Genomic DNA, 20,906 nt, shown 5'->3' with positions numbered 1-20,906 from the left:
TATTATTATTGGTAAATTAATCTATTTTCTATAGTCTATTGTTAATTCTACAGTAGCCTATTGAAGAATGCAATCATTTAAATTAGTTGTTTATTTGCTTCATTTAGGCACTATATTTTTATTATTAAATATATCTATCTTATCTTTTATTAAAATAATGCTTATGTGTCTGACTGTACACCTTAGTTAGTACACATTAGTTAACTACATTAATTAACATTAACGAATAATAAACTGCACTTATACAGCAATTGTTCATCTTTGTTCATGTTAATTTCCACATTTAACAATACTTTATTAAAATCTTGTTAATATTAGTTAATGCACTGAACTAACATGAACAAACAATGAACAGCTTTATTTCTATTAACTAACATTTACAAAGATTAATAAATACTGTAACAAATGTGTTTCTTAGTCATTGTTTGTTCATGTTAGTTAATACACTAATGTTTAATAAATTAACCTAATTGTAAAGTGTATGAATATTGTTCTCCCGAGGCATGCTGTCACACATCTGAAAAGCCACCGTGCGCAACAGAGAACACTCACCAACAAATTGTGCTTGATACTCATTTCCGCTGACACAAGTATCTGATTCTTTCCACTTTCGTCTGTACTTCTGCTTCCGCTTTCGTTATAGCGCTGGACGCAAAGGGTATCTGGTCAGCCTCTGCCATTCTTTGAAATCAACTCTCTGCCAAAAGACCCGCCCTCCTCCGACTCTGATTGGCCGTGAACCTGAAACAAACCAATCAATCCAACGATGGCAGCAAGTCTTACCCAATTGGGCAGAATAGGACGAGTCTTCACAGAATGCCGGTGGAATGATTTGCATGAGATGCTGCATTGAAGACAACTTCGGATATATGGGACAAACCCTGTCCCGTACTGATTCAGAACGGACACGCTATTTTATTCTCAAATACGGGACGATTACGTATTTTAAGGGACGGGTGGCAACCCTAGTAGTAGCGACTACTCAGAATGATTTTTGCCTTGGTTCACAAGTTGGTAAAGGATGCTCGAAAGTGCCTTGATATATAGAATTGTTGAATGTGCTGATCTTAAGTGGAATGAGAAAAATGATAATTTAATGTTAAGACAAGGGGAATTAAAGAGCCTTTATGTTGTCTATTATATAAACAAATTGGGGAAACTGTTAGATTATATCATGATCTCTGTCAGATATTAATGTGAATTTGCCTCTTTGCAATCCCTCCTCCCATCTTACTCGCTCCTTTCCACAGATGGAGTGTGCAATCCCTCCTCCCATCTGGGTGCTCTCTCTTTAATTCTTTGATTTTATGCAAAGCTAAACACCGTCAGCAGAATGTCTAAAACAGACCACCAAAACAAACTGCAGTTTCAAGTGCTCTTACTTATTCTTTGTGGATATCAAAATATCAATGTAAACTGTAAGTGGAATTTCTGATAAATTTTCCAAAATTGCATTTTGAAATAATAATCTTTGATTAACTTCATCTGTATTCATCTTTTACTTTCTTTTTGTTTGACTTCCTCTTTTTCTACACTGACTTCTGCTTTTCAGTCTTTTCCCCTTCCTATTCTTGTTTCGGGTCTGCTTTTGAGTCTCTCTCATATGAATGTAATCTTCTGTGCTACTTTATCTGTATCTGATTTATGACAAGCTGAAATCTGTGAGAAATATAGTGACCCAAAGACAAAAATGAGCTGTTATAGGAGCAATAGCCATGTACGCAGTGCTGTGTCATATGCCATAGCTGTGCACAAGGTGTTTGTCATAGCTCCAGACTTATTTGTTCATTAATGACATCATAAGCGACTATTCAACTTCGACTTTTATCACATTAAAGTTTACTTTAAAAGTTGGCCAAAAGGTTGTGGGTTCGAGTCTAGAACTGGCAGATATTTTAGGTGAGGGGAGAGTGTATGTACAGTGCTCTCTCCACCTTCAATACTATGACTAAGGTGCCTTTGAGCAAGGCACCGAACCCTCAGCTGAAAAAATTGTGTTCATGGTGTGTGTGTGTGTGTGTGTGTGCTCACTGCTGTGTGTGTTCACTTTGGATGGGGTGTGTCTGTGCACTTTGGATGGGATAAGAGCACTAATTAATAAGAAGATGTTAAATTCGGGGTGAAGTAACCCTTTAATAATTTGTATTTATATTCTTTACTTTGTGTATTTATATTCATAACCCCTGCCTAGGAACAATCAGGAGGACTATTTGAGTCAGACACTTTGACACACTGCTGAGTATCGTTACAAATGTGTAGTTACCATTACACTTTATAATTTGTGCATTTCAGCAGCAGTTTGCTTCAATCTTTCTGAATAACAAACCAGATGAGAGTGAGTGTGTGAGTGTTTATGTCAAACTGTCTTCGGAGTCACACCCCGCTTCCTCAAAGGAAAACGGGGACAAAAGACATTTCAGAGCTGCTGTTCAACACAACGGTTTCAGAGGAGGAACTAGAAAGACCTGCATTATACTATTTGAGGTGAGTGTTTCATCTTTAGCTGTTTTCATGTACTGTTTGTGTGTCATCTTATATGTGTCATTGGTAATTCGCTTTATTTAAACAATAATTGAAGCAAATAGTAAAAGCGTAAGTATTCACCCCCAAGAATGCAGTGAGGGATGTGTTCAAACCATTACATTTTATAGTCTCAAAAACAACACATCCTTTTTTCTGGATGCCTTTTTCGGTGAAAAAACACTCACACATCCGCACGCACTCACAGACAGGTTTCTAATGATAAAGGAAGTGTGACATTTCTGTTTGTACCAACCCCTTGTCAGCAGATGTTTATATTAAGTAATTGCTGCTTTATTTTCTTCCATTAAAGCAAATTAATCTATATCTAGTTTTAATATTAAACCGTTACAAGCTAAGCAAAATAACTATTTCTAAACTGCATAGCATCATTTCTTTTATGATAGGATAAAACATATCGCAATACAACTTTTAGAAAGAAAGTCCATTCTGCAACATAGCTGCATAATGCGCTTCCTTGCACAATCATCATTCAGCTAGCAAAAAAGCAGGAATACGTGCCCGGTTAAACTGTTGAGCAAATTTTAACATCATGCATTCCTTATTACTGCCTTTTAAGTGTCCCATCTAACAAATTGTACATCTCACTGTTAGCTTTTAAGGCTTTTCTGGTTTTGTAACAGAAGTTTGCCATTTCAAAACTTTTATATTGTGACGAAGAGGCTGAGACTGTCGGATCCATCTGCAGTATTTTATTAACACAGGTAAGGGCAATCCAAGAATCGTAACTTAAACAGGCGTGGGTCAAAGGGCAGGCAGCTTAGGTTCACAATCGAGATCAGATTCCAAGTCCAAAATCACAAGAACAAACACGAGATACAATCTAGAGGCAGAGTAGGGTAAATCAAGACTTCACAAATGAACTAACAGCAGAGCAGTCCAGATAAAGGGGAGCTAAGGATACACAGGTGAATATAATGCAACGCTAAGGAGATTAATCAGGAGATAATGAGCAGGTGAGTAATAGGCAGTCCTAATACGCAGGAGAGAGGGATCTGGTGAAACCAGGAGGAGGCGTTGTCGAGCGTTCCGTGACAGAGCCCCCCCCTGCGAGCGGCTCCGGAAGCGAGGACCTGGCTGACGGCGGGGTCTACCACGGGGTCTAGGAGCAGGTCGATCTGGATGGTCTCGGTGAAAAGCGGCAGTTAATGTGGGATCCAGGATGTCCTGAGACCTGACCCAGGAACGCTCCTCGGGACCGTACCCCTCCCAGTCGATAAAGTACTGCAACACCCCACCGTGACGTCTGGAGTCCAGGATCTCTCGCACCCGGAAAGCCTCCGCGCCATCCACCTCAATGGGGGGAGTCTGCACAGGAGCGACCTCCTCCCGGCTCCTCTCTCTCCTGGGAGCGACAGCGGGTCTGAAAAGGGACACATGAAATGTGGGTGAGATCTTGTAGTGAGCAGGGAGAGCCAAACAAAAAAAACTGGTGTTATCTGACGTAGAATCTTAAATGGCCCGACGAAACGAGGAGATAGTTTCCTGCTCGGGAGCTTGAGACGGAGATCTCGGGCAGGGAGCCACACCCACTGGCCGGGTCGGTAACTGGGACCCCCACGCCTCCTCCGATCCGCCTGATGCTGGTAACGGCGAATGGCGCGCTGCAAGTGAACATGAGCAGCGTCCCAGGTGGCCTCGCTGCGCCGGAGCCATGCATCTACTGCTGGGAGGTCGGATGGCTCCCCGGCCCACGGGAAGAGGGGAGGCTGGAAACCTAAAACACATTGAAAAGGCGTTAGACCAGTGGCAGGTATTAACAGGGAATTCTGGGCATACTCCGCCCAGGCCAGAAAGCGACTCCAGTCCTGCTGATTCTGGTGGCAGTAAGTTCTTAGAAATCGAATCAAATCCTGGTTTAGACGTTCCGCCTGCCCATTGGCCTGGGGATGGTAACCAGAAGTTAAACTGACATTGATATTGAGTTTGGAACACAATTCTCTCCAGACACGGGAGGTAAACTGGGGCCCGCGGTCAGTGACAAATGTCTTCGGGCAGACCAAAGAGACGGAACACATGGTTGAGAAGAGCCTCGGCTGTCTGTAAGGCCGTGGGCAGGCCAGTCAGGGGTATAAAACGGCAGGACTTAGAGAAGCGGTCCACCAAGGAGAGGATGGTAGTAAATCCCTGGGATGGAGGCAGATCCGTAACAAAATCCACTGCGATGTGCGACCAGGGGCGCTGTGGTACTGGCAGAGGTTGTAATAATCCAGCGGGTTTGAGATGGGAGGATTTTACAGTGTTACAAACGGAGCATTGATGAATAAATTTTATGATATCAGACTGGAGTGAAGCCCACCAAAAGCGATTGGAAACCAACTGTATGGTGGCCGCGATACCAGGATGACCAGCGCTAAGGGTGCAGTGAACCCACTGAAGCACACGGTGGCGGAGCCGAGACGGAACGAAGAGGCGGTCGGCGGGACATTCTGGCGGAGCGGGATGATTACTTAGAGACGCCGTGATCTCAGAGATTATGTCCCACTGGACAGGTGCCACGATTAGTGCAGGGGAAATCATGGGTTCAGGCTCAGATTCTTCACTGGGACCATCAAACTGTCGGGACAGGGCGTCCGCTTTGCCGTTCTGGGAGCCCGGCCTGTAGATAATCTTAAAATCGAATCTTGAAAAGAACAGAGACCAGCGAGCCTGGCGAGCATTCAAACGCTTAGCTGACCTGATGTACTCCAGATTCCTGTGATCAGTGAGCACTGTAAAAGGCTGACGAGCTCCCTCCAGCCAGTGCCTCCACTCCTCAAAGGCGTTCTTCATTGCCAGGAGCTCACGATCACCCACGTCATAATTGCGTTCTGCAGAGTTGAGTTTGCGGGAATAAAAGGCACACGGGAACATTTTCGCAGGGTTACCATACCGCTGAGACAGCACAGCCCCCACTCCTGTGTTAGATGCATCCACTTCAATGATAAACTCCCTTTCAGGATCCGGGTGATGGAGAATAGGAGCAGAAGTGAATCTTTCCTTGAGCTGAGCAAAGGCCGCAGCGCTCTCTGTTCTCCACTTAAAATATTTACCCCCTCCTCGAAGCAGAGATGTGAGGGGAGATGCAATTACACTGAAGTTGCGGATGAATCTGCGGTAAAAGTTGGCGAAGCCCAAAAAGCGTTGCAGCTCCTTAACAGAGGAAGGTTGGGGCCACTTCACCACGGCTTTGACCTTGCTGTCATCCATCAAAACTCCGTCCGCACTGATAATATAGCCCAGAAAGGAGATACGTGTCTGGTGGAACTCGCACTTGGAGAGCTTGGCATAGAGCTGGTTATCAATCAGGCGCTTGAGGACCGCACGAACATCTTGGACATGCTCCTCAAGGGAATCAGAATAAATCAAAATGTCATCAATGTAGACAATAACTCTCTGATGTAACATGTCCCGGAAAATGTCATTTACAAAGGCTTGAAAAACTGAAGGACTGTTAGACAGGCCGAACGGCATTACCCGATATTCGCAGTGTCCGGATGTAGTAGAAAACGCAATCTTCCACTCGTCACCACTCCGTATGCGAATCAGGTTGTATGCGTTCCTTAAGTCCAGCTTGGTAAAGTAGCGGGCAGTACGAAGCATCTCCAGGGCTGCTGGGACTAACGGGAGAGGATAGCGGTACTTCACTGTTACTTCATTAAGACCACGATAGTCGATGCACGGCCGAAGACCCCCATCCTTCTTCTTAACGAAAAAGAATCCGGCTGAAGCCGGAGATGTAGAGGTAGTGATGAAACCTTTAGCCAGCTGTTCTTCAATGTACGCCCTCATGGCTTCTGTTTCAGGTTGTGACAGCGGATAAACTCTTCCCCGTGGAGGTACAGCCCCATGCAAAAGCTCGATGGCACAGTCGCCGGCACGGTGAGCCGGAAGATGAGAGGCCTCGGTTTCGCTGAAAGCCAGAGCTAGATCGTGGTATTCGTAGGGAATCCTCTGAAAATCCACTCCCTTGAGGGAAGCGCTGTGGAGTTCAGAACCTTGGACAGCAGCCATACAGTTGATCTGACAGAATGCGGACCACCGGGACATTTTCCCTTCTGACCAGGAAATTTGGGGGTTGTGTCTCTCTAGCCATGGAAGCCCCTAAGATTATAGGATGTCCAGGTGAGTGAATAGTGAAGAACTGGATAGTTTCAGAATGCTGTGTCCCGAAGCTGAGCGTGAGGGGTTGCGTGGTGTAATGCACCTCTCCAGTCCCCAGGGGGCGTCCATCCAGTGCTTCCACGGTCACACCAGACTCACATGCGAGGAGAGAAACATGATGAGTTTTGGCAAATGCAAGGTCGATAAAATTTCCAGCAGCTCCAGAATCAATCAAGGCCTTTACGTTTAAAAAGAGGCTCCGACTCCGTGCTGGGGGAAGCACACTCAAAGAAACTGGACCTGAGAGGTGTGCGTCGGGAGCGAATCAAGTTGTCAAGGCGGATGGCGAGCTCCATAATTTGATTCAAGGATTTACCATCGTCGCGGCATGCCAGCTCTCCCTGGAGGTCCGAGTTGAGTCCCTTGCGGTACAGGAGCTTAAGAGGTTCCTCCTCCCATCCAGCTTGAGCTGCGAGGGTCCGAAAAGAGAGTGTGTAGTCCGCTGCGGTGGAATTACCCTGGCGTAACGTGAGCAGTAGTTCTCCTGGACCCTTTCCTCCGGCTGAATGTTCAAACACCTCTCTAAATTGGGTTAAGAACTCATCATAAGAGGGGAAAGATAGCTGACCTCCATACCAGAGTGCAGTAGCCCATTCCAGAGCTCGGTCGGTGAGTAGGGAGCATATGAAGGAAGCGCGGCTCTCATCAGTGGAGTAGGACTGTGTCTGCTGGTTAAAATACAAGCTGCACTGCAACAAAAATCCCTTACAGGCAGAAGGTGAGCCATCAAATTTCTCAGGAAGGGATAATTTAGGCTGGTTTGTATTGTTACTCACGGCAGGTGTAACGGGAGCGGATGCAGCGGTACTCGGAGCTTGATTCTCAGCCGTGCTCGGCAAGGATAGGGCTCGGACAGATCTCACGAGCTCCTCGGTGAGAGCTGTTAATTTGACCAGCTGTTGCTGATGGGCGGCCAGCACATTAGCTTGAGAGGATACCTCAGAGGCCAGTCGATGGAAATCTGCTGGATCCTGTTTTGGTGAAGTCTTCTGTGACGAAGAGGCTGAGACTGTCAGATCCATCTGCAGTATTTTATTCACACAGGTAAGGGCAATCAAAGAATCGTAACTTAAACAGGCGTGGGTCAAAGGGCAGGCAGCTTAGGTTCACAATCGAGATCAGATTCCAAGTCCAAAATCACAAGAACAAACACGAGATACAATCTAGAGGCAGAGTAGGGTAAATCAAGACTTCACAAATGAACTAACAGCAGAGCAGTCCAGATCAAGGGGAGCTAAGGATACACAGGTGAATATAATGCAACGCTAAGGAGATTAATCAGGAGATAATGAGCAGGTGAGTAATAGGCAGTCCTAATACGCAGGAGAGAGGGATCTGGTGAAACCAGGAGGAGGCGTTGTCGAGCGTTCCGTGACATATATAATTTGCAAGAGACTGCAACTCCAAATTAAAGTTAACCAATTCAATCAGGGGAGTGCAGTAGGTCTATGTCATTATTTCTGAGGTGAATGAATGATCAATTATTTAGGCAATATTTTTTATTAATGTATTGAAGTCCAAAAAAATATTAGATATTAGGCACTGTAGAATGAATTCTTTACAACCTTTTAAAATAAAAAATATTTTTTATTGTTTTAAAAGCAAATGAAATAACGTGCACAGAATTGTTACTGAAGAACAAACAGAACAAATATATCTGTGCAATTACATTCCCTGAGCCCCCCTTCTGAATGTGCTATCAGCTTCACTCTCACTCTGTTCACTGCTCCTCGGCGCATTGTGTCAGTGAGCCACGTGAGTACACAACAACGAATCACAGCAGAGCAGCAGGAGGGGGAGGAGTAGCAAAGTGGGCCAGAATGTGAAAGCAGCGTTTTTTCTGGATTGTAGAGGTAGAAGACACGAGCAAAGTATAATGAACGTAGATGAGAGATATTTAAATTAAAATATCGATTCAATTACAATTGTATCAATCCAATACCAATACTAGTGTTGGCATCGATACTATCGATATTTAGATTGATTCGCCCACTCCTACTTTCTTCTTTTGTCGTTTGACTTTCTTGCTCCAGCTCCTTTTTGAATCTCTTCTAAAAAAAGGTTACCAAAATCAAGCTTTAATTTACCTGGTTCATTATCACAGTTACCCAGTGACAAACGATTGTGAATATTGTAAGTAAGAAATCTAATTTCTAAATTGGTAGTTCAAACGAACATGACAGTGTCTAAGTAAATCACAGAAAGCTGCTCAGTCTGATATTGTTGTCAAATGCTGTAAAACCTGTTTCCCATTTTACTGTTTATTAGTGAGTCTATGATTTTTAAAGGGCTGCTCCACCCCAAAAAGAAAATTGTAATTTATTACTCACCCTCATGTCAGTCTGAGAGCTCTCTGATCCTCCATAGACAGCAGTGTTAATGATATAATCAAGGCTCAGAACTGTAGCAAGGAATTGTTAAAGTAATTTATGTAACAACAGGGTCTCCACCATAATTTTAGAAAGCTACGAGAATATTTTTGTACACAGAAGGCCTCAGCTGTGCAGCTGAGACAGAAGCCCACCAGGGCGGCACAGAAGACCACCACAGCGGGATCGATGATACATGAGAGCAAGTCTGCATAGGCAAGTCTGAAACAGAGAACATGAACAAGTTAAGGGTGGCCTCCGTGGCCACGACAGGATCAGTCGAGCGCTCAGAGAGTTTGGCCGAGACGTGGAGAGGCTCTGGTAGTTCAGCAGAGATGTGGAGAAGCTCTGGTAGTTCCGCAGAGTTTAGACTGGATTCAGGAAGATCAATGGTGACTTGACTCTGCTCATGAGGATCATTGGTGACTTGACTCTGCTCATGAAGGTCATTGATGACCCGACTCTGCTCATGAAGATCAATGGTGACTTGACTTTGGCGCTGGGCTGGCAGTCATCTTGCGTGGTGGCGCTGGGCTTGCGGTCCTACTGTCCCTTTTGACGGAGAGTGGTTAGGTTAGAAAGTCTCCCCATCTGCTCCTCTATGGTAGCTGGGGAACGTATACAAAATCCTACACCGCTGGATCTTAGCATGATGGAGTCCTTCTGTCCCGTACGGGAATACAGGAGACGGAAGATCCAAGTGCAGTGTGGATTTATTAAGGGTAATCCAAATCGGGGTCAAAAACAAGCCGGGGTCGTAACCAACAAGATCCAAACAGGAACAAGAACTGGAACTCAAGGACTAGGAAACGCGAGGAAACAAGGTGACGGAAAGTAAGGACTCCATGAAGACAAACAGGAAAAGACTGGTTAATATAGGGAGGGTAATGACTATCAAGTGAGGACACCTGAGTGCAATTAACAGGAGTGCAATTACTGTGATGAAGGGACAAGGCTAGTGGGAATAGTAGTGCCTGCGGTGAGGTGCCTATGGGGAAGTGAGACCACTAGTGGACACCCAGGGAAACAGAGACCAGACAGCGTGACATTAAGAAAATGTCCACTGAACGCAAACAGCATATGTTGTCCTGTGTCAGCCGCACCACACAGATATGTTTTCTACATGTATTTATGCTTTGATTTGGACAAAAACAATGTATCCGCCAGCAGCCATATCACCCTGGAGACCAAGACCGGTTGCCCACTGAAGCTAAGCAGGGCTGAGCCTGGTCAGTACCTGGATGGGAGACCTCCTGAGAAAACTAGGATGCTGCTGGAAGAGGTGCTAGTGAGGCCAGCAGGGGGTGCTCACCCTGTGGTCTGTGTGGGTCCTAGCGCCCCAGTGTTGTGATGGGGACACTATACTGTCAACAAGCATCGTCCTTCGGATGAGACGTTAAACCGAGGTCCCGACTCTCTGTGGTCATTAAAAATCCCGGGATATCTTTCGAAAAAAGTAGAGGTGTGACCATCCAGGTGGATGCTACACACTGGTGGTCGATGAGGAGATACCCCCTGACTATGTAAGCGCTTTGAGTGTCTAGAAAAGCGCTATATATATGTAAGGAATTATTATTAAATTAATTATTATGAAAAGTGCTTAGATGGAGAGAAAAACTAAGGTGGGGGTGGTTACCACTCATCTTTCAAAAGTAACAGAAAGAAAACCAATTCTTAATAAAATAGACAACTCTACTACTACCTCTACTACAAGACTTAAACACTGTCTCACAGCCTCCAGAATAACCGCAGAATCCATTATACTCTTGCTTCCTCTTAAAACCACTCTGATATTGGGAAATTAAGATCTGTTACAGCGGGTCTGACAGGCATCATATTTTCTCATAACTCTTTATCTTTTCTGACCCACTTCAGGTTTAAAGTCTCTACTAATGAGCTGATGAGTTAAATTGGGTGAATTAGATCAGGGAGTTTGCATTTTACCATTGCATTTTAGAGACATGTTCCTAGATGTGACTCATATGTAATAAATACTTCCATGCATGTACAATTTAAGGGAGCCTTAAATGCTTTTTTGGTAACTTCATGACATAAATGATGACATTACTATGACATTGCATGCTTGCAGTTTCTTTTGCACTTTAATATGACATGCAGTTGAAGAGCATATGCTTCCAGCACAATATAATTTGGTAAATAATTATAAGGTTAATTTGTTTACTGTTGTTCTACTGAAACTCCCTCATCATATGTACCTTTTCTGTGCTTGTTTGACTAGTGCTTGGTACTGAGGTGAAGTTGGAGTGCACATGTTCCTAAATATGACTCATATGTAACAAATACTTACATGCATGTACAGTTTAAGGCAGCTTTAATTGCTTTTATAATAACTTCATGAAGTTGGAGTGCACGTCTACCTTTAGATGAGGTCTTCAGCGTCATTCAGCGTCTTCAGCGACATTCAGCGTCAAAATAAACGCAATTCTTCTCAAGAAAAAAGAGCAAGTGGAAGCAGTGGATAAGACACATGCCTTTGGTGTGAGAGACCCGGGTTCGAATCCACTGTGAGATACCAATGTGTCCCTGAGCAAGACACTTAACCCCTAGTTGTTCCAGAGGTGTATATTTATATAGCAATTGTATGTCGCTTTGGATAAAAACGTCAGCTAAATGAATAAATGTAAAATATAATACATCGATGACTTTCAAATCTTAAATGATTTTAAAACCATGGGAGACGATGGACATGAAGATAGTTCAAGCGATTTTCAGCTTTATAATCCTCTGAACCCACACACTAGATGATTTGGCCTTAAAATCGTCTACCTATAGAATTATCCTCAGACCTGTGGACTTATGGCACAAATAGTAATATCAAGATTGGTGCATAAGGGGATTTAAAGCAGCCAAAATAACATAATAACCAGCAGCTGTGATGTGATGAACAAAAGAAAGAAGAGGAATTCAATAACTTGTGTAGCTTTAAGTATTCATCTATATTTAATCCAGAATTTAGTGTTTGATAACTTAATTCAGTTTATTTCTATTTCCTACTTGAAATACAGATAAATATGACATTTATTGAAATGGAGTTTAAAAGTTATCATTCTTTAAAGTTTAATAAGTGTTCGGATTGATAGCTCTCAATTATATTATAAAGTTGAATGACTGCAGTGAATGGTACAATATTAGGGGGAAAAAAATCATAGAGACATCAGTAGTATTGATATCAGTGATACTTAACTTCAGTCTTAAAGTAACATTTGAAAAATATACTGTCTTTATACATCAATTTGAAAATTGTGAAATTATTGCAATAAAAAAGTATATTTAAAAACTTTATTAGGTAGAATTAATCATGATTAATTGCAGGGGAAAAAAAGTGTGATTTGTTATTTTTTTTTAACTCTTTATAAGCATTTTTGAAGTTTTATTACATGTTCAAGCATTCTTTTTTAAGTCAACTCTTCAATGTGGGTAGGTTTAAAAAAAAAACAAAAAAACATTTTGAGCGATAGGATGAGAACATCGCCTTTTTATCAAACACTACATTTAGATCATTTTCAGTACAATGATCAAGGCAAAGATACAGTAGATGGCTTCCATCAGCACATCCAAAGCTTACACAGTCCTTTACCACTTCCTAGATCAACATTTCACTGGGTAACAGCACCCTCAGTGTATAAACACCACCAGGAATATTCTGTGTTTTCCCGGCAAATCCTTAATCAGTGAAGCAATACTATTTATTCTACACTTACACTATTATATACATTTCTAATTTTTGCTAACAAAAATAAATCATTTAAAAATATTCAATTTGCCTCTGCTCACAGCTTTATAATGTTAATAATATCTTCTTGTTCTGCAGCTGTTAATTGGTGAAGGACGATGGCTTCTTTTAAAGATCTGCTCATGGAATCACTGAAGGAGCTGGTAGAAGATGAACTGGAGGAGTTTCAGTGGCACTTAGAGAAAGATCATGAGGGTATATCAAAGTCTGAAATTAAGAATGCAAACAGGTTAAAAACAGTGGATAAGATAGTGGCATGTTTTGGACCAGAAGAAGCTGTGAAGATCATGGTTGACACCCTGAGGAAGATGAATCATAATGAGCTGGCTGAACAGTTAGAGAACAAACACAAGAAAGGTAATGTTTAAATCACTGACTGTAATATGATTGATTGTTTACCAGGGTGATGGTTTGACAAACGGTTTGATTGTGTGATTTATGTTTTTCAGTGAGTGTTTCTTTCACGGCTCAGGCTGATGGCAATACGAACACATCTGTCCGTTTTAGAGCTAATTCAGGTCAGATTTGAAGTAAATAACAATCACTGTCTGTAAATGGAAACAAGAAAATATAACTCCAGCATTCATCTGCTTTTGTTAACATCTGTCACCATGGTCTGAATAAATCCAACAAGTCATCTGGCAAGAACATAAACATATTCAGAAGTTGTAAAATTAAAAATCAAGTTGTTAGGGATAGACTGTGAAGTAAAAATTGAATCTGTCTGCAAGTTATTTATAACGATCATGTTGGTAGGAAAAAGTATGTCAATTTTGTTTAATGCTCTTTTGTTAATTGTATTTATTTCTTTTTAATCATAGAGCTGCAAAACTTCTTGAGAACTCACAAAAACAACATGAAGAGGAAAGCAAAATATATTTTTGAGGGCAACCAAAAAAATAACACGGATCTCAAAGCTGTTTACACAAAAGTGTTCATCACAGAGGGAGATATGAAAGATGTCAATAAGGAACATGAGATTCATAATATTGATGATGCTTTCAAGAAGAGAAAAACACAGGATAAACCAATTCAATGCAATGATATATTTACTGAACTGAGGAAAAACGATGAGGAGAAGATTGTGCTGACCAAGGGAGTCGCTGGCATCGGAAAAACTGTCTCTGTGCAAAAATTCATACTTGACTGGGCAGAAGGAAACACCAATCAGGATATAGACTGTGTGTTCCTGCTTCCATTCAGAGATATCAACACGATTAAAGACAGAGAGGTCAATCTCCATTTGTTTCTGCTGAAATTTTATCCTGGATTAAAGGACCTGGAGAAATCAAAGCTATATGAGGAATGCAAGCTTGTATTTATATTTGATGGACTTGATGAGAGTCAATTGCCATTGGACTTTGAAAGCGAAACACTGGAAACTGTTGAGGAAAGAGCATCTGTAGATGTGCTGTTTACAAGTCTGGTCAAAGGGGCTCTGCTTCCATCAGCTCTTGTGTGGGTGACATCACGACCAGCAGCGGCCAATCAGATCCCTCCTCGGTATGTGGGTTTGTTCACAGAGGTGCAAGGATTCACTGACCAACAGAAGGAGGAGTACTTCAGAAAGAGAATAACAGATGAAAGTCTGGTGTCCAGAATCATCTCACACATTAAGATGTCTCGTAGTCTCTATATCATGTGCCACATTCCTGTGTTCTGCTGGATAACAGCCACGGTACTTCAAGATATTCTCATCAACAACAATGCAGAAAACATCAGCACAACACTCACTGAAATGTACATTCACTTCCTGCTGATACAGATGAACATGAAGAACAGGAAGTACGATGAAAAAGAACAAAGACAACGCGCAAAGCTCTTACATTCAAATAAAAAAATGATTCTGAAATTAGCTAAGCTAGCATTTAAACAGCTACAGAAGGAAAACATTGTGTTCTATGAGAAAGATCTGGAAGAATGTGGTATTGATGTGAGTAAAGACATGGAGTTCACAGGAATGATTGCTGAGATTGTTAAGAAGGAAAATGGACTTTATGAGACAAATGTCTTCTGCTTTGTGCATCTGAGTGTTCAAGAGTTCCTCGCTGCAGTGCATGTGTTCATCTGCTACCTGAACAAGAACATGCAGGAGCTTCAGTTTTTCTTTGAAGATTCACAAACTACCCTCAAACAAAAGCTTCAGTTCTTCTTTAGACATGTCACATTTCATGACTTAACAAAGAGGGCCACTGAAAAAGCAATGCAGAGTAAGAGAGGACATCTGGACCTATTCCTGCGGTTTCTGATGGGACTTTCACTGAAATCCAGTCAAAATCTGCTCAAAGGCCTGATCATAAACACTAAAGACACTAGTGTGAGCATCAGAAAAATAAGTGCACACATTAAAGAATTACAAAAAGACATCAACTACATCTCAGATGAAACTTCAGTAAACCTATTTTACTGCTTACTTGAGCTCAAAGATCATTCACTCTATGAGGAAATAAAGAGCTTCTTCAGTTCAGATGAAGATCCAGGAAGAAACCTCTCATCTTCAATGTGCACAGTAATGATCTACATACTGCTGATGTCAGAGATGGTGCTGGACAAGTTCAACCCAAAGAGGTTTGTATATTCAAACTTCAGGAGACTCCTCCCAGCTGTGAGGTGCTGCAGAAAAGCACTGTGAGTAATTTAACTTTAACTTGACTGCTGTTCAAGCAAATATCTTGTTCTGTCACAAAATAATATATGTCAAAATGCTATATTTTCCTGCTCTGATTTTAAATAAAGGCCATATTAAGTTATTGCAGGAATTAAAAACAGTAAATATCAGAAAATAACTGACTAAACTGAACATTGTTTTTTTTTCTAGATTTGATGGCTGTGGTCTTGATAAAACATGCTGTGAAACTGTGTGTTCAGCTCTACAACTGTCAAACTCCCATCTAACAGAGCTGGACCTAAGTAGCAATGACCTGCAGGATTCAGGAGTGAAGCTGATTTATGATGGAGTGAAGAGTCCACACTGTAGACTAAACATACTGAGGTTTGCCAATCACATTCACCAAATCACTATTAGGGGTGTGCCTGAACCATGAATCTGTAATAAGAAAGACATCAACCCATTTTGGGGGTGGGGTCTTGAGCTCCTGCCCCTTTGAGGTCCGACCACTAAAGTGCGCTTGTGGTCCAGTTTGTCCTCGGCCTGCGCAATATTAAGATTTTTGATTGTAGATGATAAAAATGTCTCCACAATCTGCTTTTGAAGAAATATTGTTGTATTGTGCTACAGCTAACATTCTATCAGCTGCAGTTCTGGTGACAAAGAATAAATATACTGCGTCTACATTAATGTAAGTGTTAACTCAGCAGTAGAGTTACTCTCATGGGACACTGCTTGTTCAAAATAGTTATTTTTTTTCCGCATATGCTTTAAAGCAGGTGTGCCCACACAAAAGGAGGTTATTTTGAAGAATCTGGATAACCCAGCAGTTGCTGGTCCACATTGACTTTGATAGTAGGAGGGAAAATACTCTAGAAGTCACTGTGACTTTGGTTTTCCACCTTCTTTCAAATTAGAGTTTATGTTTAGCAGAAAAAGAAACTAAGGTTTAAAACAACTTTTGAGTTGGGTACATGAAGGTATAAAAAAACACTAACCTATTTTAATTTTTGGGTGAATTATTCCTTTAATGATTATAAAACACCAAACAACTCAATACTCTTGACTGAAAAGCTTTAATATAGTTGCTTTAATATAAATACATGTATATAGTGTTTTATTTTTATTTGTTCATTAAATTTTTTTGAATGCTACTGCTAAATACTATTGTACCTTAAAATAAAAGTTTGTTTTTATTTGTATATTATGCGTATTTGTAATGTGTACCTTCATTCTATTTTTTAATAACAAATATAAAATAATGACAAAGATTTTTTATCTTCTCCCACTTTTTTTAAATATCTACCATACTTTTACATATTTTGTTACCTTAATGTAACAAGCTTAATCTTTATTATAGGGATATTAGTTTGGCTGTAATGCTCAAACAGCATGCAAAATGAAAAAAAAAAAAAAACATAACAAAGAATCATGATAAAATCATGGTATTCTAAAAAATACAACAATACATCCTACCCATCCACTAAAGGTTAGGGCTGCCCCCTAATATTTAGTCAACAGAAGAGGCTTGGTCAACCAACAAAACATCCACATTGGAAAAGTCACGCAGATAGTTGACGGTTGGTCTATGCTTGAGCATTTATTAGGTTTTGTAGGCAATTAAAGAATCATTATAATGATTTAAAGGGCACCTATTATAAAATAAAATAAAAATTTTACTTGTTGTTTGAACATAAATGTGTGTTGGCAGTGTACACAACCATCCTATATTAATAAAAAATTCACCTGCATGTTTTTTTCAAATCCTCATAAATCATAAGCAGTGTCTCATAGCAAGCCAAACACAGAATCCGTAAAATGTGATGTCACATTTTACAACCCCCACCCACAAGTGTTGTCAGATACTGCCATATTGGCAGAGACCCCGTCCGTCCTGAGTGATTCTGTCATGTTTATCTTCATGTTAGATAGAACATTTAAAAGCAGCGTTCATATAATAAATATATTCTTATTAAAGCTATAGATGTTAATCACACCAGAGCAGTAAGTTATTTTCTGCTTTTATTTTGTTGTTTGGGTCATATTAACAGCACAGGTAGCAGTATAGGTACTGTCACTTAATACACAGATCAAATGTGACAGTAAATTTCTTTCCCAGCTGTTTAACTTCACACACACATAACCTGATTGTACATGAGACAGACTGTGTTTATGTAACTTAAGTGTGTTTTTAACAAAATTATTTTAAGACAACCACTTTCTTTCCACGCGATACGGATGTGTTTGCTCAGAAAACCATATATTAGGAATCTAAACTGATATGGCTTTAAAACATTAGTTCAATTCTACATACATGATTATCAAAACAAGCAGATTATTTGAATAGTTTCTGAGGTATGAGCTTTAAAGGCATTGATCTGTTCTGGAAAAGGGGGTGGTGAGCAGCTCATTTCCATTTAAAGAGACACAAAAACAGCATGTTTTTGCTTCCACTCAAAATAGACCATTTCAAAATAAATTATACAGATGTGGCCAATGAGAACATGCACTCAGAGGCAAGGGATCACACTTGACACTTTAAAGGTATTGCTCTAACACCGGAAAGACATCATAAATAGGGGTCATTTAACATACTGTAATGTAAGTGGCGGAACACATTTAATGGGTGGTTGATTGCGATTTTCCTTTTGCAGTTTAAACATAATATCTGCAAAGTTACTATGCTGAAAGTTCAATGCAAAAGTAGATATTTTAAAATTCTTCTTTTAAAATTCTGGCAGTTTAATGCCTACAAAAATGGCTGGTAGGGACTACAACAAGTTACTTCCCAGGTTTGTGATGTCACAAACCCTGAAATTTACATAAACTTCACCCCGGAACATGTAACAAATGGGGCAAGGCCATGTTGTACTTCTTTAGAGAGGAGGAAGAGAAAACTAGCGGTGCTCGAAAACATCTATTTATATATGAATTGTGATTATGTTCTTAATGATTCTAATGGATTCATTAGAAGTTTCAAAATCAATATTCTAAAGCAGCAGTTCTTAATACGGTTTCTCGTGTTCCCCTGCTCTGCATCTCTCCCTCTCATTCAGATCATCAGTTCCATCAAAGAACTGTTTCAATTATATACAGTGTCTTGTGAGAGTATTCCAACCCCTTCATTTTTTTTATCGCTGCCTTATGTTAAACTGGTTTAAATTTATTTTTCCCCACATCAATATGCACTCAGTACTATACATCCTAATAACTGTTTTTTGAACATCTTTGCAAATGTATTAAAAAAAAAAAAAAAAAAAAGATTCAATTGCTTAGGTATTCATACCCTTATCTGGGACAGTTGAAATTCAGCTTAGGTGCATTCATATTGCTTGTAGATGTTAACTCACTTCGAGTGAAGTTAACCTGTGGCACTGAGGTAAAAATAACTGCCTATAGAGCTCAGAAACAGGTTTGTGTCAAGCCACACATTGGGGGAAAGAGTTCAGAAAAAAATTTTGCTTCACAGAAGAGTCACAAAAGCATGTAGTCTCTGTTACCCTTAATGGAAGAAGTTTGAAACAACTAGGATTCATCCTGGAACTGGCCTTCTGGCCAAACTGAGCAGCTGACGGAGAAGGGCTTTGGTTTGATGAACAAGAAGCTGATGATCAGACCCTTTTGTGACAATTGTTTTTTTTTTTGTCATTATAGTGAATGGTGTGTACATTGATGTTTAAAGTAATTTAAAGCAGTTTTATATAAAGCTGCTTCATAACTAAATGTGCAAAAAATGAAGGTGTATGAATACTTTCGCAAGGCACTGTACTTTGTGTAAAGCCAGACATATATTTTTTCAGAGAAATCAGGCTATGGTTAACATATTTAAATCAGTTGAATGGCCTGTCCTTTTCCATAACAACCTTGTTTTGTGCCCTGTACTTTGTGTATAGCCAGACAGATATTTTTCAGATAGCTATGAGAAGCATTAAACATGGATGCACATGCAGTTTCCATACCGTATTAAAGGATAAAACCATATATTAAAATATACAGGAAAAAACCATATCTTTGTCACGTGTGCGATAAAGGACAGGAGGCAAATCCGAGTACTGAAGATTTATTTAGGATGAGTAATGATGAGGAGATGATGGTGGGTGACGCAGGGACCTCGACGGCAGCACAGACAGGTGAGGAGGTGTTTGAGTGCGCTGGTGGAAGTGGTGGTGGTGGTTAATCCGTGATGATGACTGGTAATCCAAGGTTGACCGAACTAGAACAAGACACGATGCAGTAGTACAGGAGGAAGAACAGACATGAAGCACAGAGGACCTCAAACAACGATCTGACAAACAAGAGACGAAACACAGGGCATTAAGTAGGCTGATGGAATGAGCTGCAGCTGCCGCTGATCAGATGATCAGTGAACAGTGAACGGGCCAATAAATTTGGTAGCCAATTTATTAGAGACGGAACGGAGAGGAGTGTTCTTAGCAGAAAGCCACATTTTTTGACCCACGACGTATACGGGAGGCCTAAACTGGTGGTGATCGGCTTTAGCCTTGGTGCAGGCACCCGCTTAGAATAGAGTCTCGCGGGCTCTAGTCCAAGTGCGGTGACACCTCTGGACGAAGGCATGAATGGACGGGACCGCGACTTCTGATTCCAGACTGGGAAAAATAGGTGGCTGGTAGGGCTGGGCGATAAATAGATTTTATCGATTAACTCGAATTTGACATTTAGGGCGATTTGTTTTTAATGAAAATCGTTTTTCTCTTTAACTTCCACCTCTTTAACTGCTCTCCCCTTAGGCTTCCGTAGTTCAGAGTGGGCTCGCCCTCCCCCCACTTTCCTTACAGCCGCACACAGACAACATGACAGTTAACAGCGCGGGGCTTGTTCCAAAGAAAGGCACCGTTTCATCCGTTGTTTGGAATTGGTTTGCTTTTTTTAGTGTCAGACACAGAACAAATAATGCCACATTGCAAAGTGTGTTCAAAAGCCGTTGCTACAAAAGGTAGCAGCACAACAAATTTATTCTAGCATCTTAAACAGTAGGGATGGGTACCGAAACCCGGTATTAAACTGGCCCCGGGGTCAGTCGTTTGTCTGTGAGATCTGCAAAATCTGTCATGCGCGCTGCGGAGGCAGTCTGTCAGTCACACACACAAAAAATAATTTTGTCATTTTTGTTACATTTATTTAACCAAAAAGTGTTTTATCAAAGACTTAATTTAATTTATTTTGAAGGTGCACTGTGTCACTGTAAGTTATTAGAAAACTGATAAGCTACAGTTTCACTGTTTACAATGGCAGTGCCTGCCATCTCGTTTACAAGCATGTTTTGAGGCTTGTTTCCTGTTAAACTTATGCACAAAGGGGAAATTTAGATTAAACTGCATAAGTGAAAATCAGAACAAAATAAAGAGTACATTTGTTTTGAGCAATTTCTTTGTCGGTTATAGTTTGTTTTTAAATAGAATTTTTTTTTTATTAAAATCGAAAATCGGGTTTGGTGTGCAAAAATCTGAGATTTTTTTTTAAAGCCATA

General features: G+C 40.8%; 1 protein-coding gene across 6 annotated transcripts in view; it reads left to right on the top strand.

Moving 5' to 3' along the window:
- Positions 1–1,212: 1,212 nt before the first annotated feature.
- The window catches only part of LOC113065764 (NACHT, LRR and PYD domains-containing protein 12), a 52,898-nt gene continuing 33,204 nt past the window's right edge, over positions 1,213–20,906 (top strand). Inside the window, exons 1-6 of one of the 6 annotated variants that reach the window (XM_026237321.1) lie at positions 1,213–1,418; positions 2,293–2,484; positions 12,886–13,164; positions 13,257–13,325; positions 13,629–15,435; positions 15,626–15,799. In XM_026237321.1, the coding sequence (XP_026093106.1) occupies positions 12,906–13,164; positions 13,257–13,325; positions 13,629–15,435; positions 15,626–15,799 (2,309 nt within the window). In that variant the 5' untranslated portion in view covers positions 1,213–1,418; positions 2,293–2,484; positions 12,886–12,905. Of the gene's footprint in view, positions 1,419–2,050; positions 2,485–12,885; positions 13,165–13,256; positions 13,326–13,628; positions 15,436–15,625; positions 15,800–20,906 lie in introns of those variants that run through there. The other 5 variants (XM_026237304.1, XM_026237311.1, XM_026237294.1 and 2 more) reach the window with 5 other exon arrangements.

The sequence above is a fragment of the Carassius auratus genome, chromosome 4, assembly GCF_003368295.1.
Source record: "Carassius auratus strain Wakin chromosome 4, ASM336829v1, whole genome shotgun sequence".
In the NCBI taxonomy this organism is placed as follows: Eukaryota; Metazoa; Chordata; class Actinopteri; order Cypriniformes; family Cyprinidae; genus Carassius; species Carassius auratus.
Note: the sequence above shows the minus strand (reverse complement) of the source record. Positions and strands in the feature narration are given on the sequence as shown.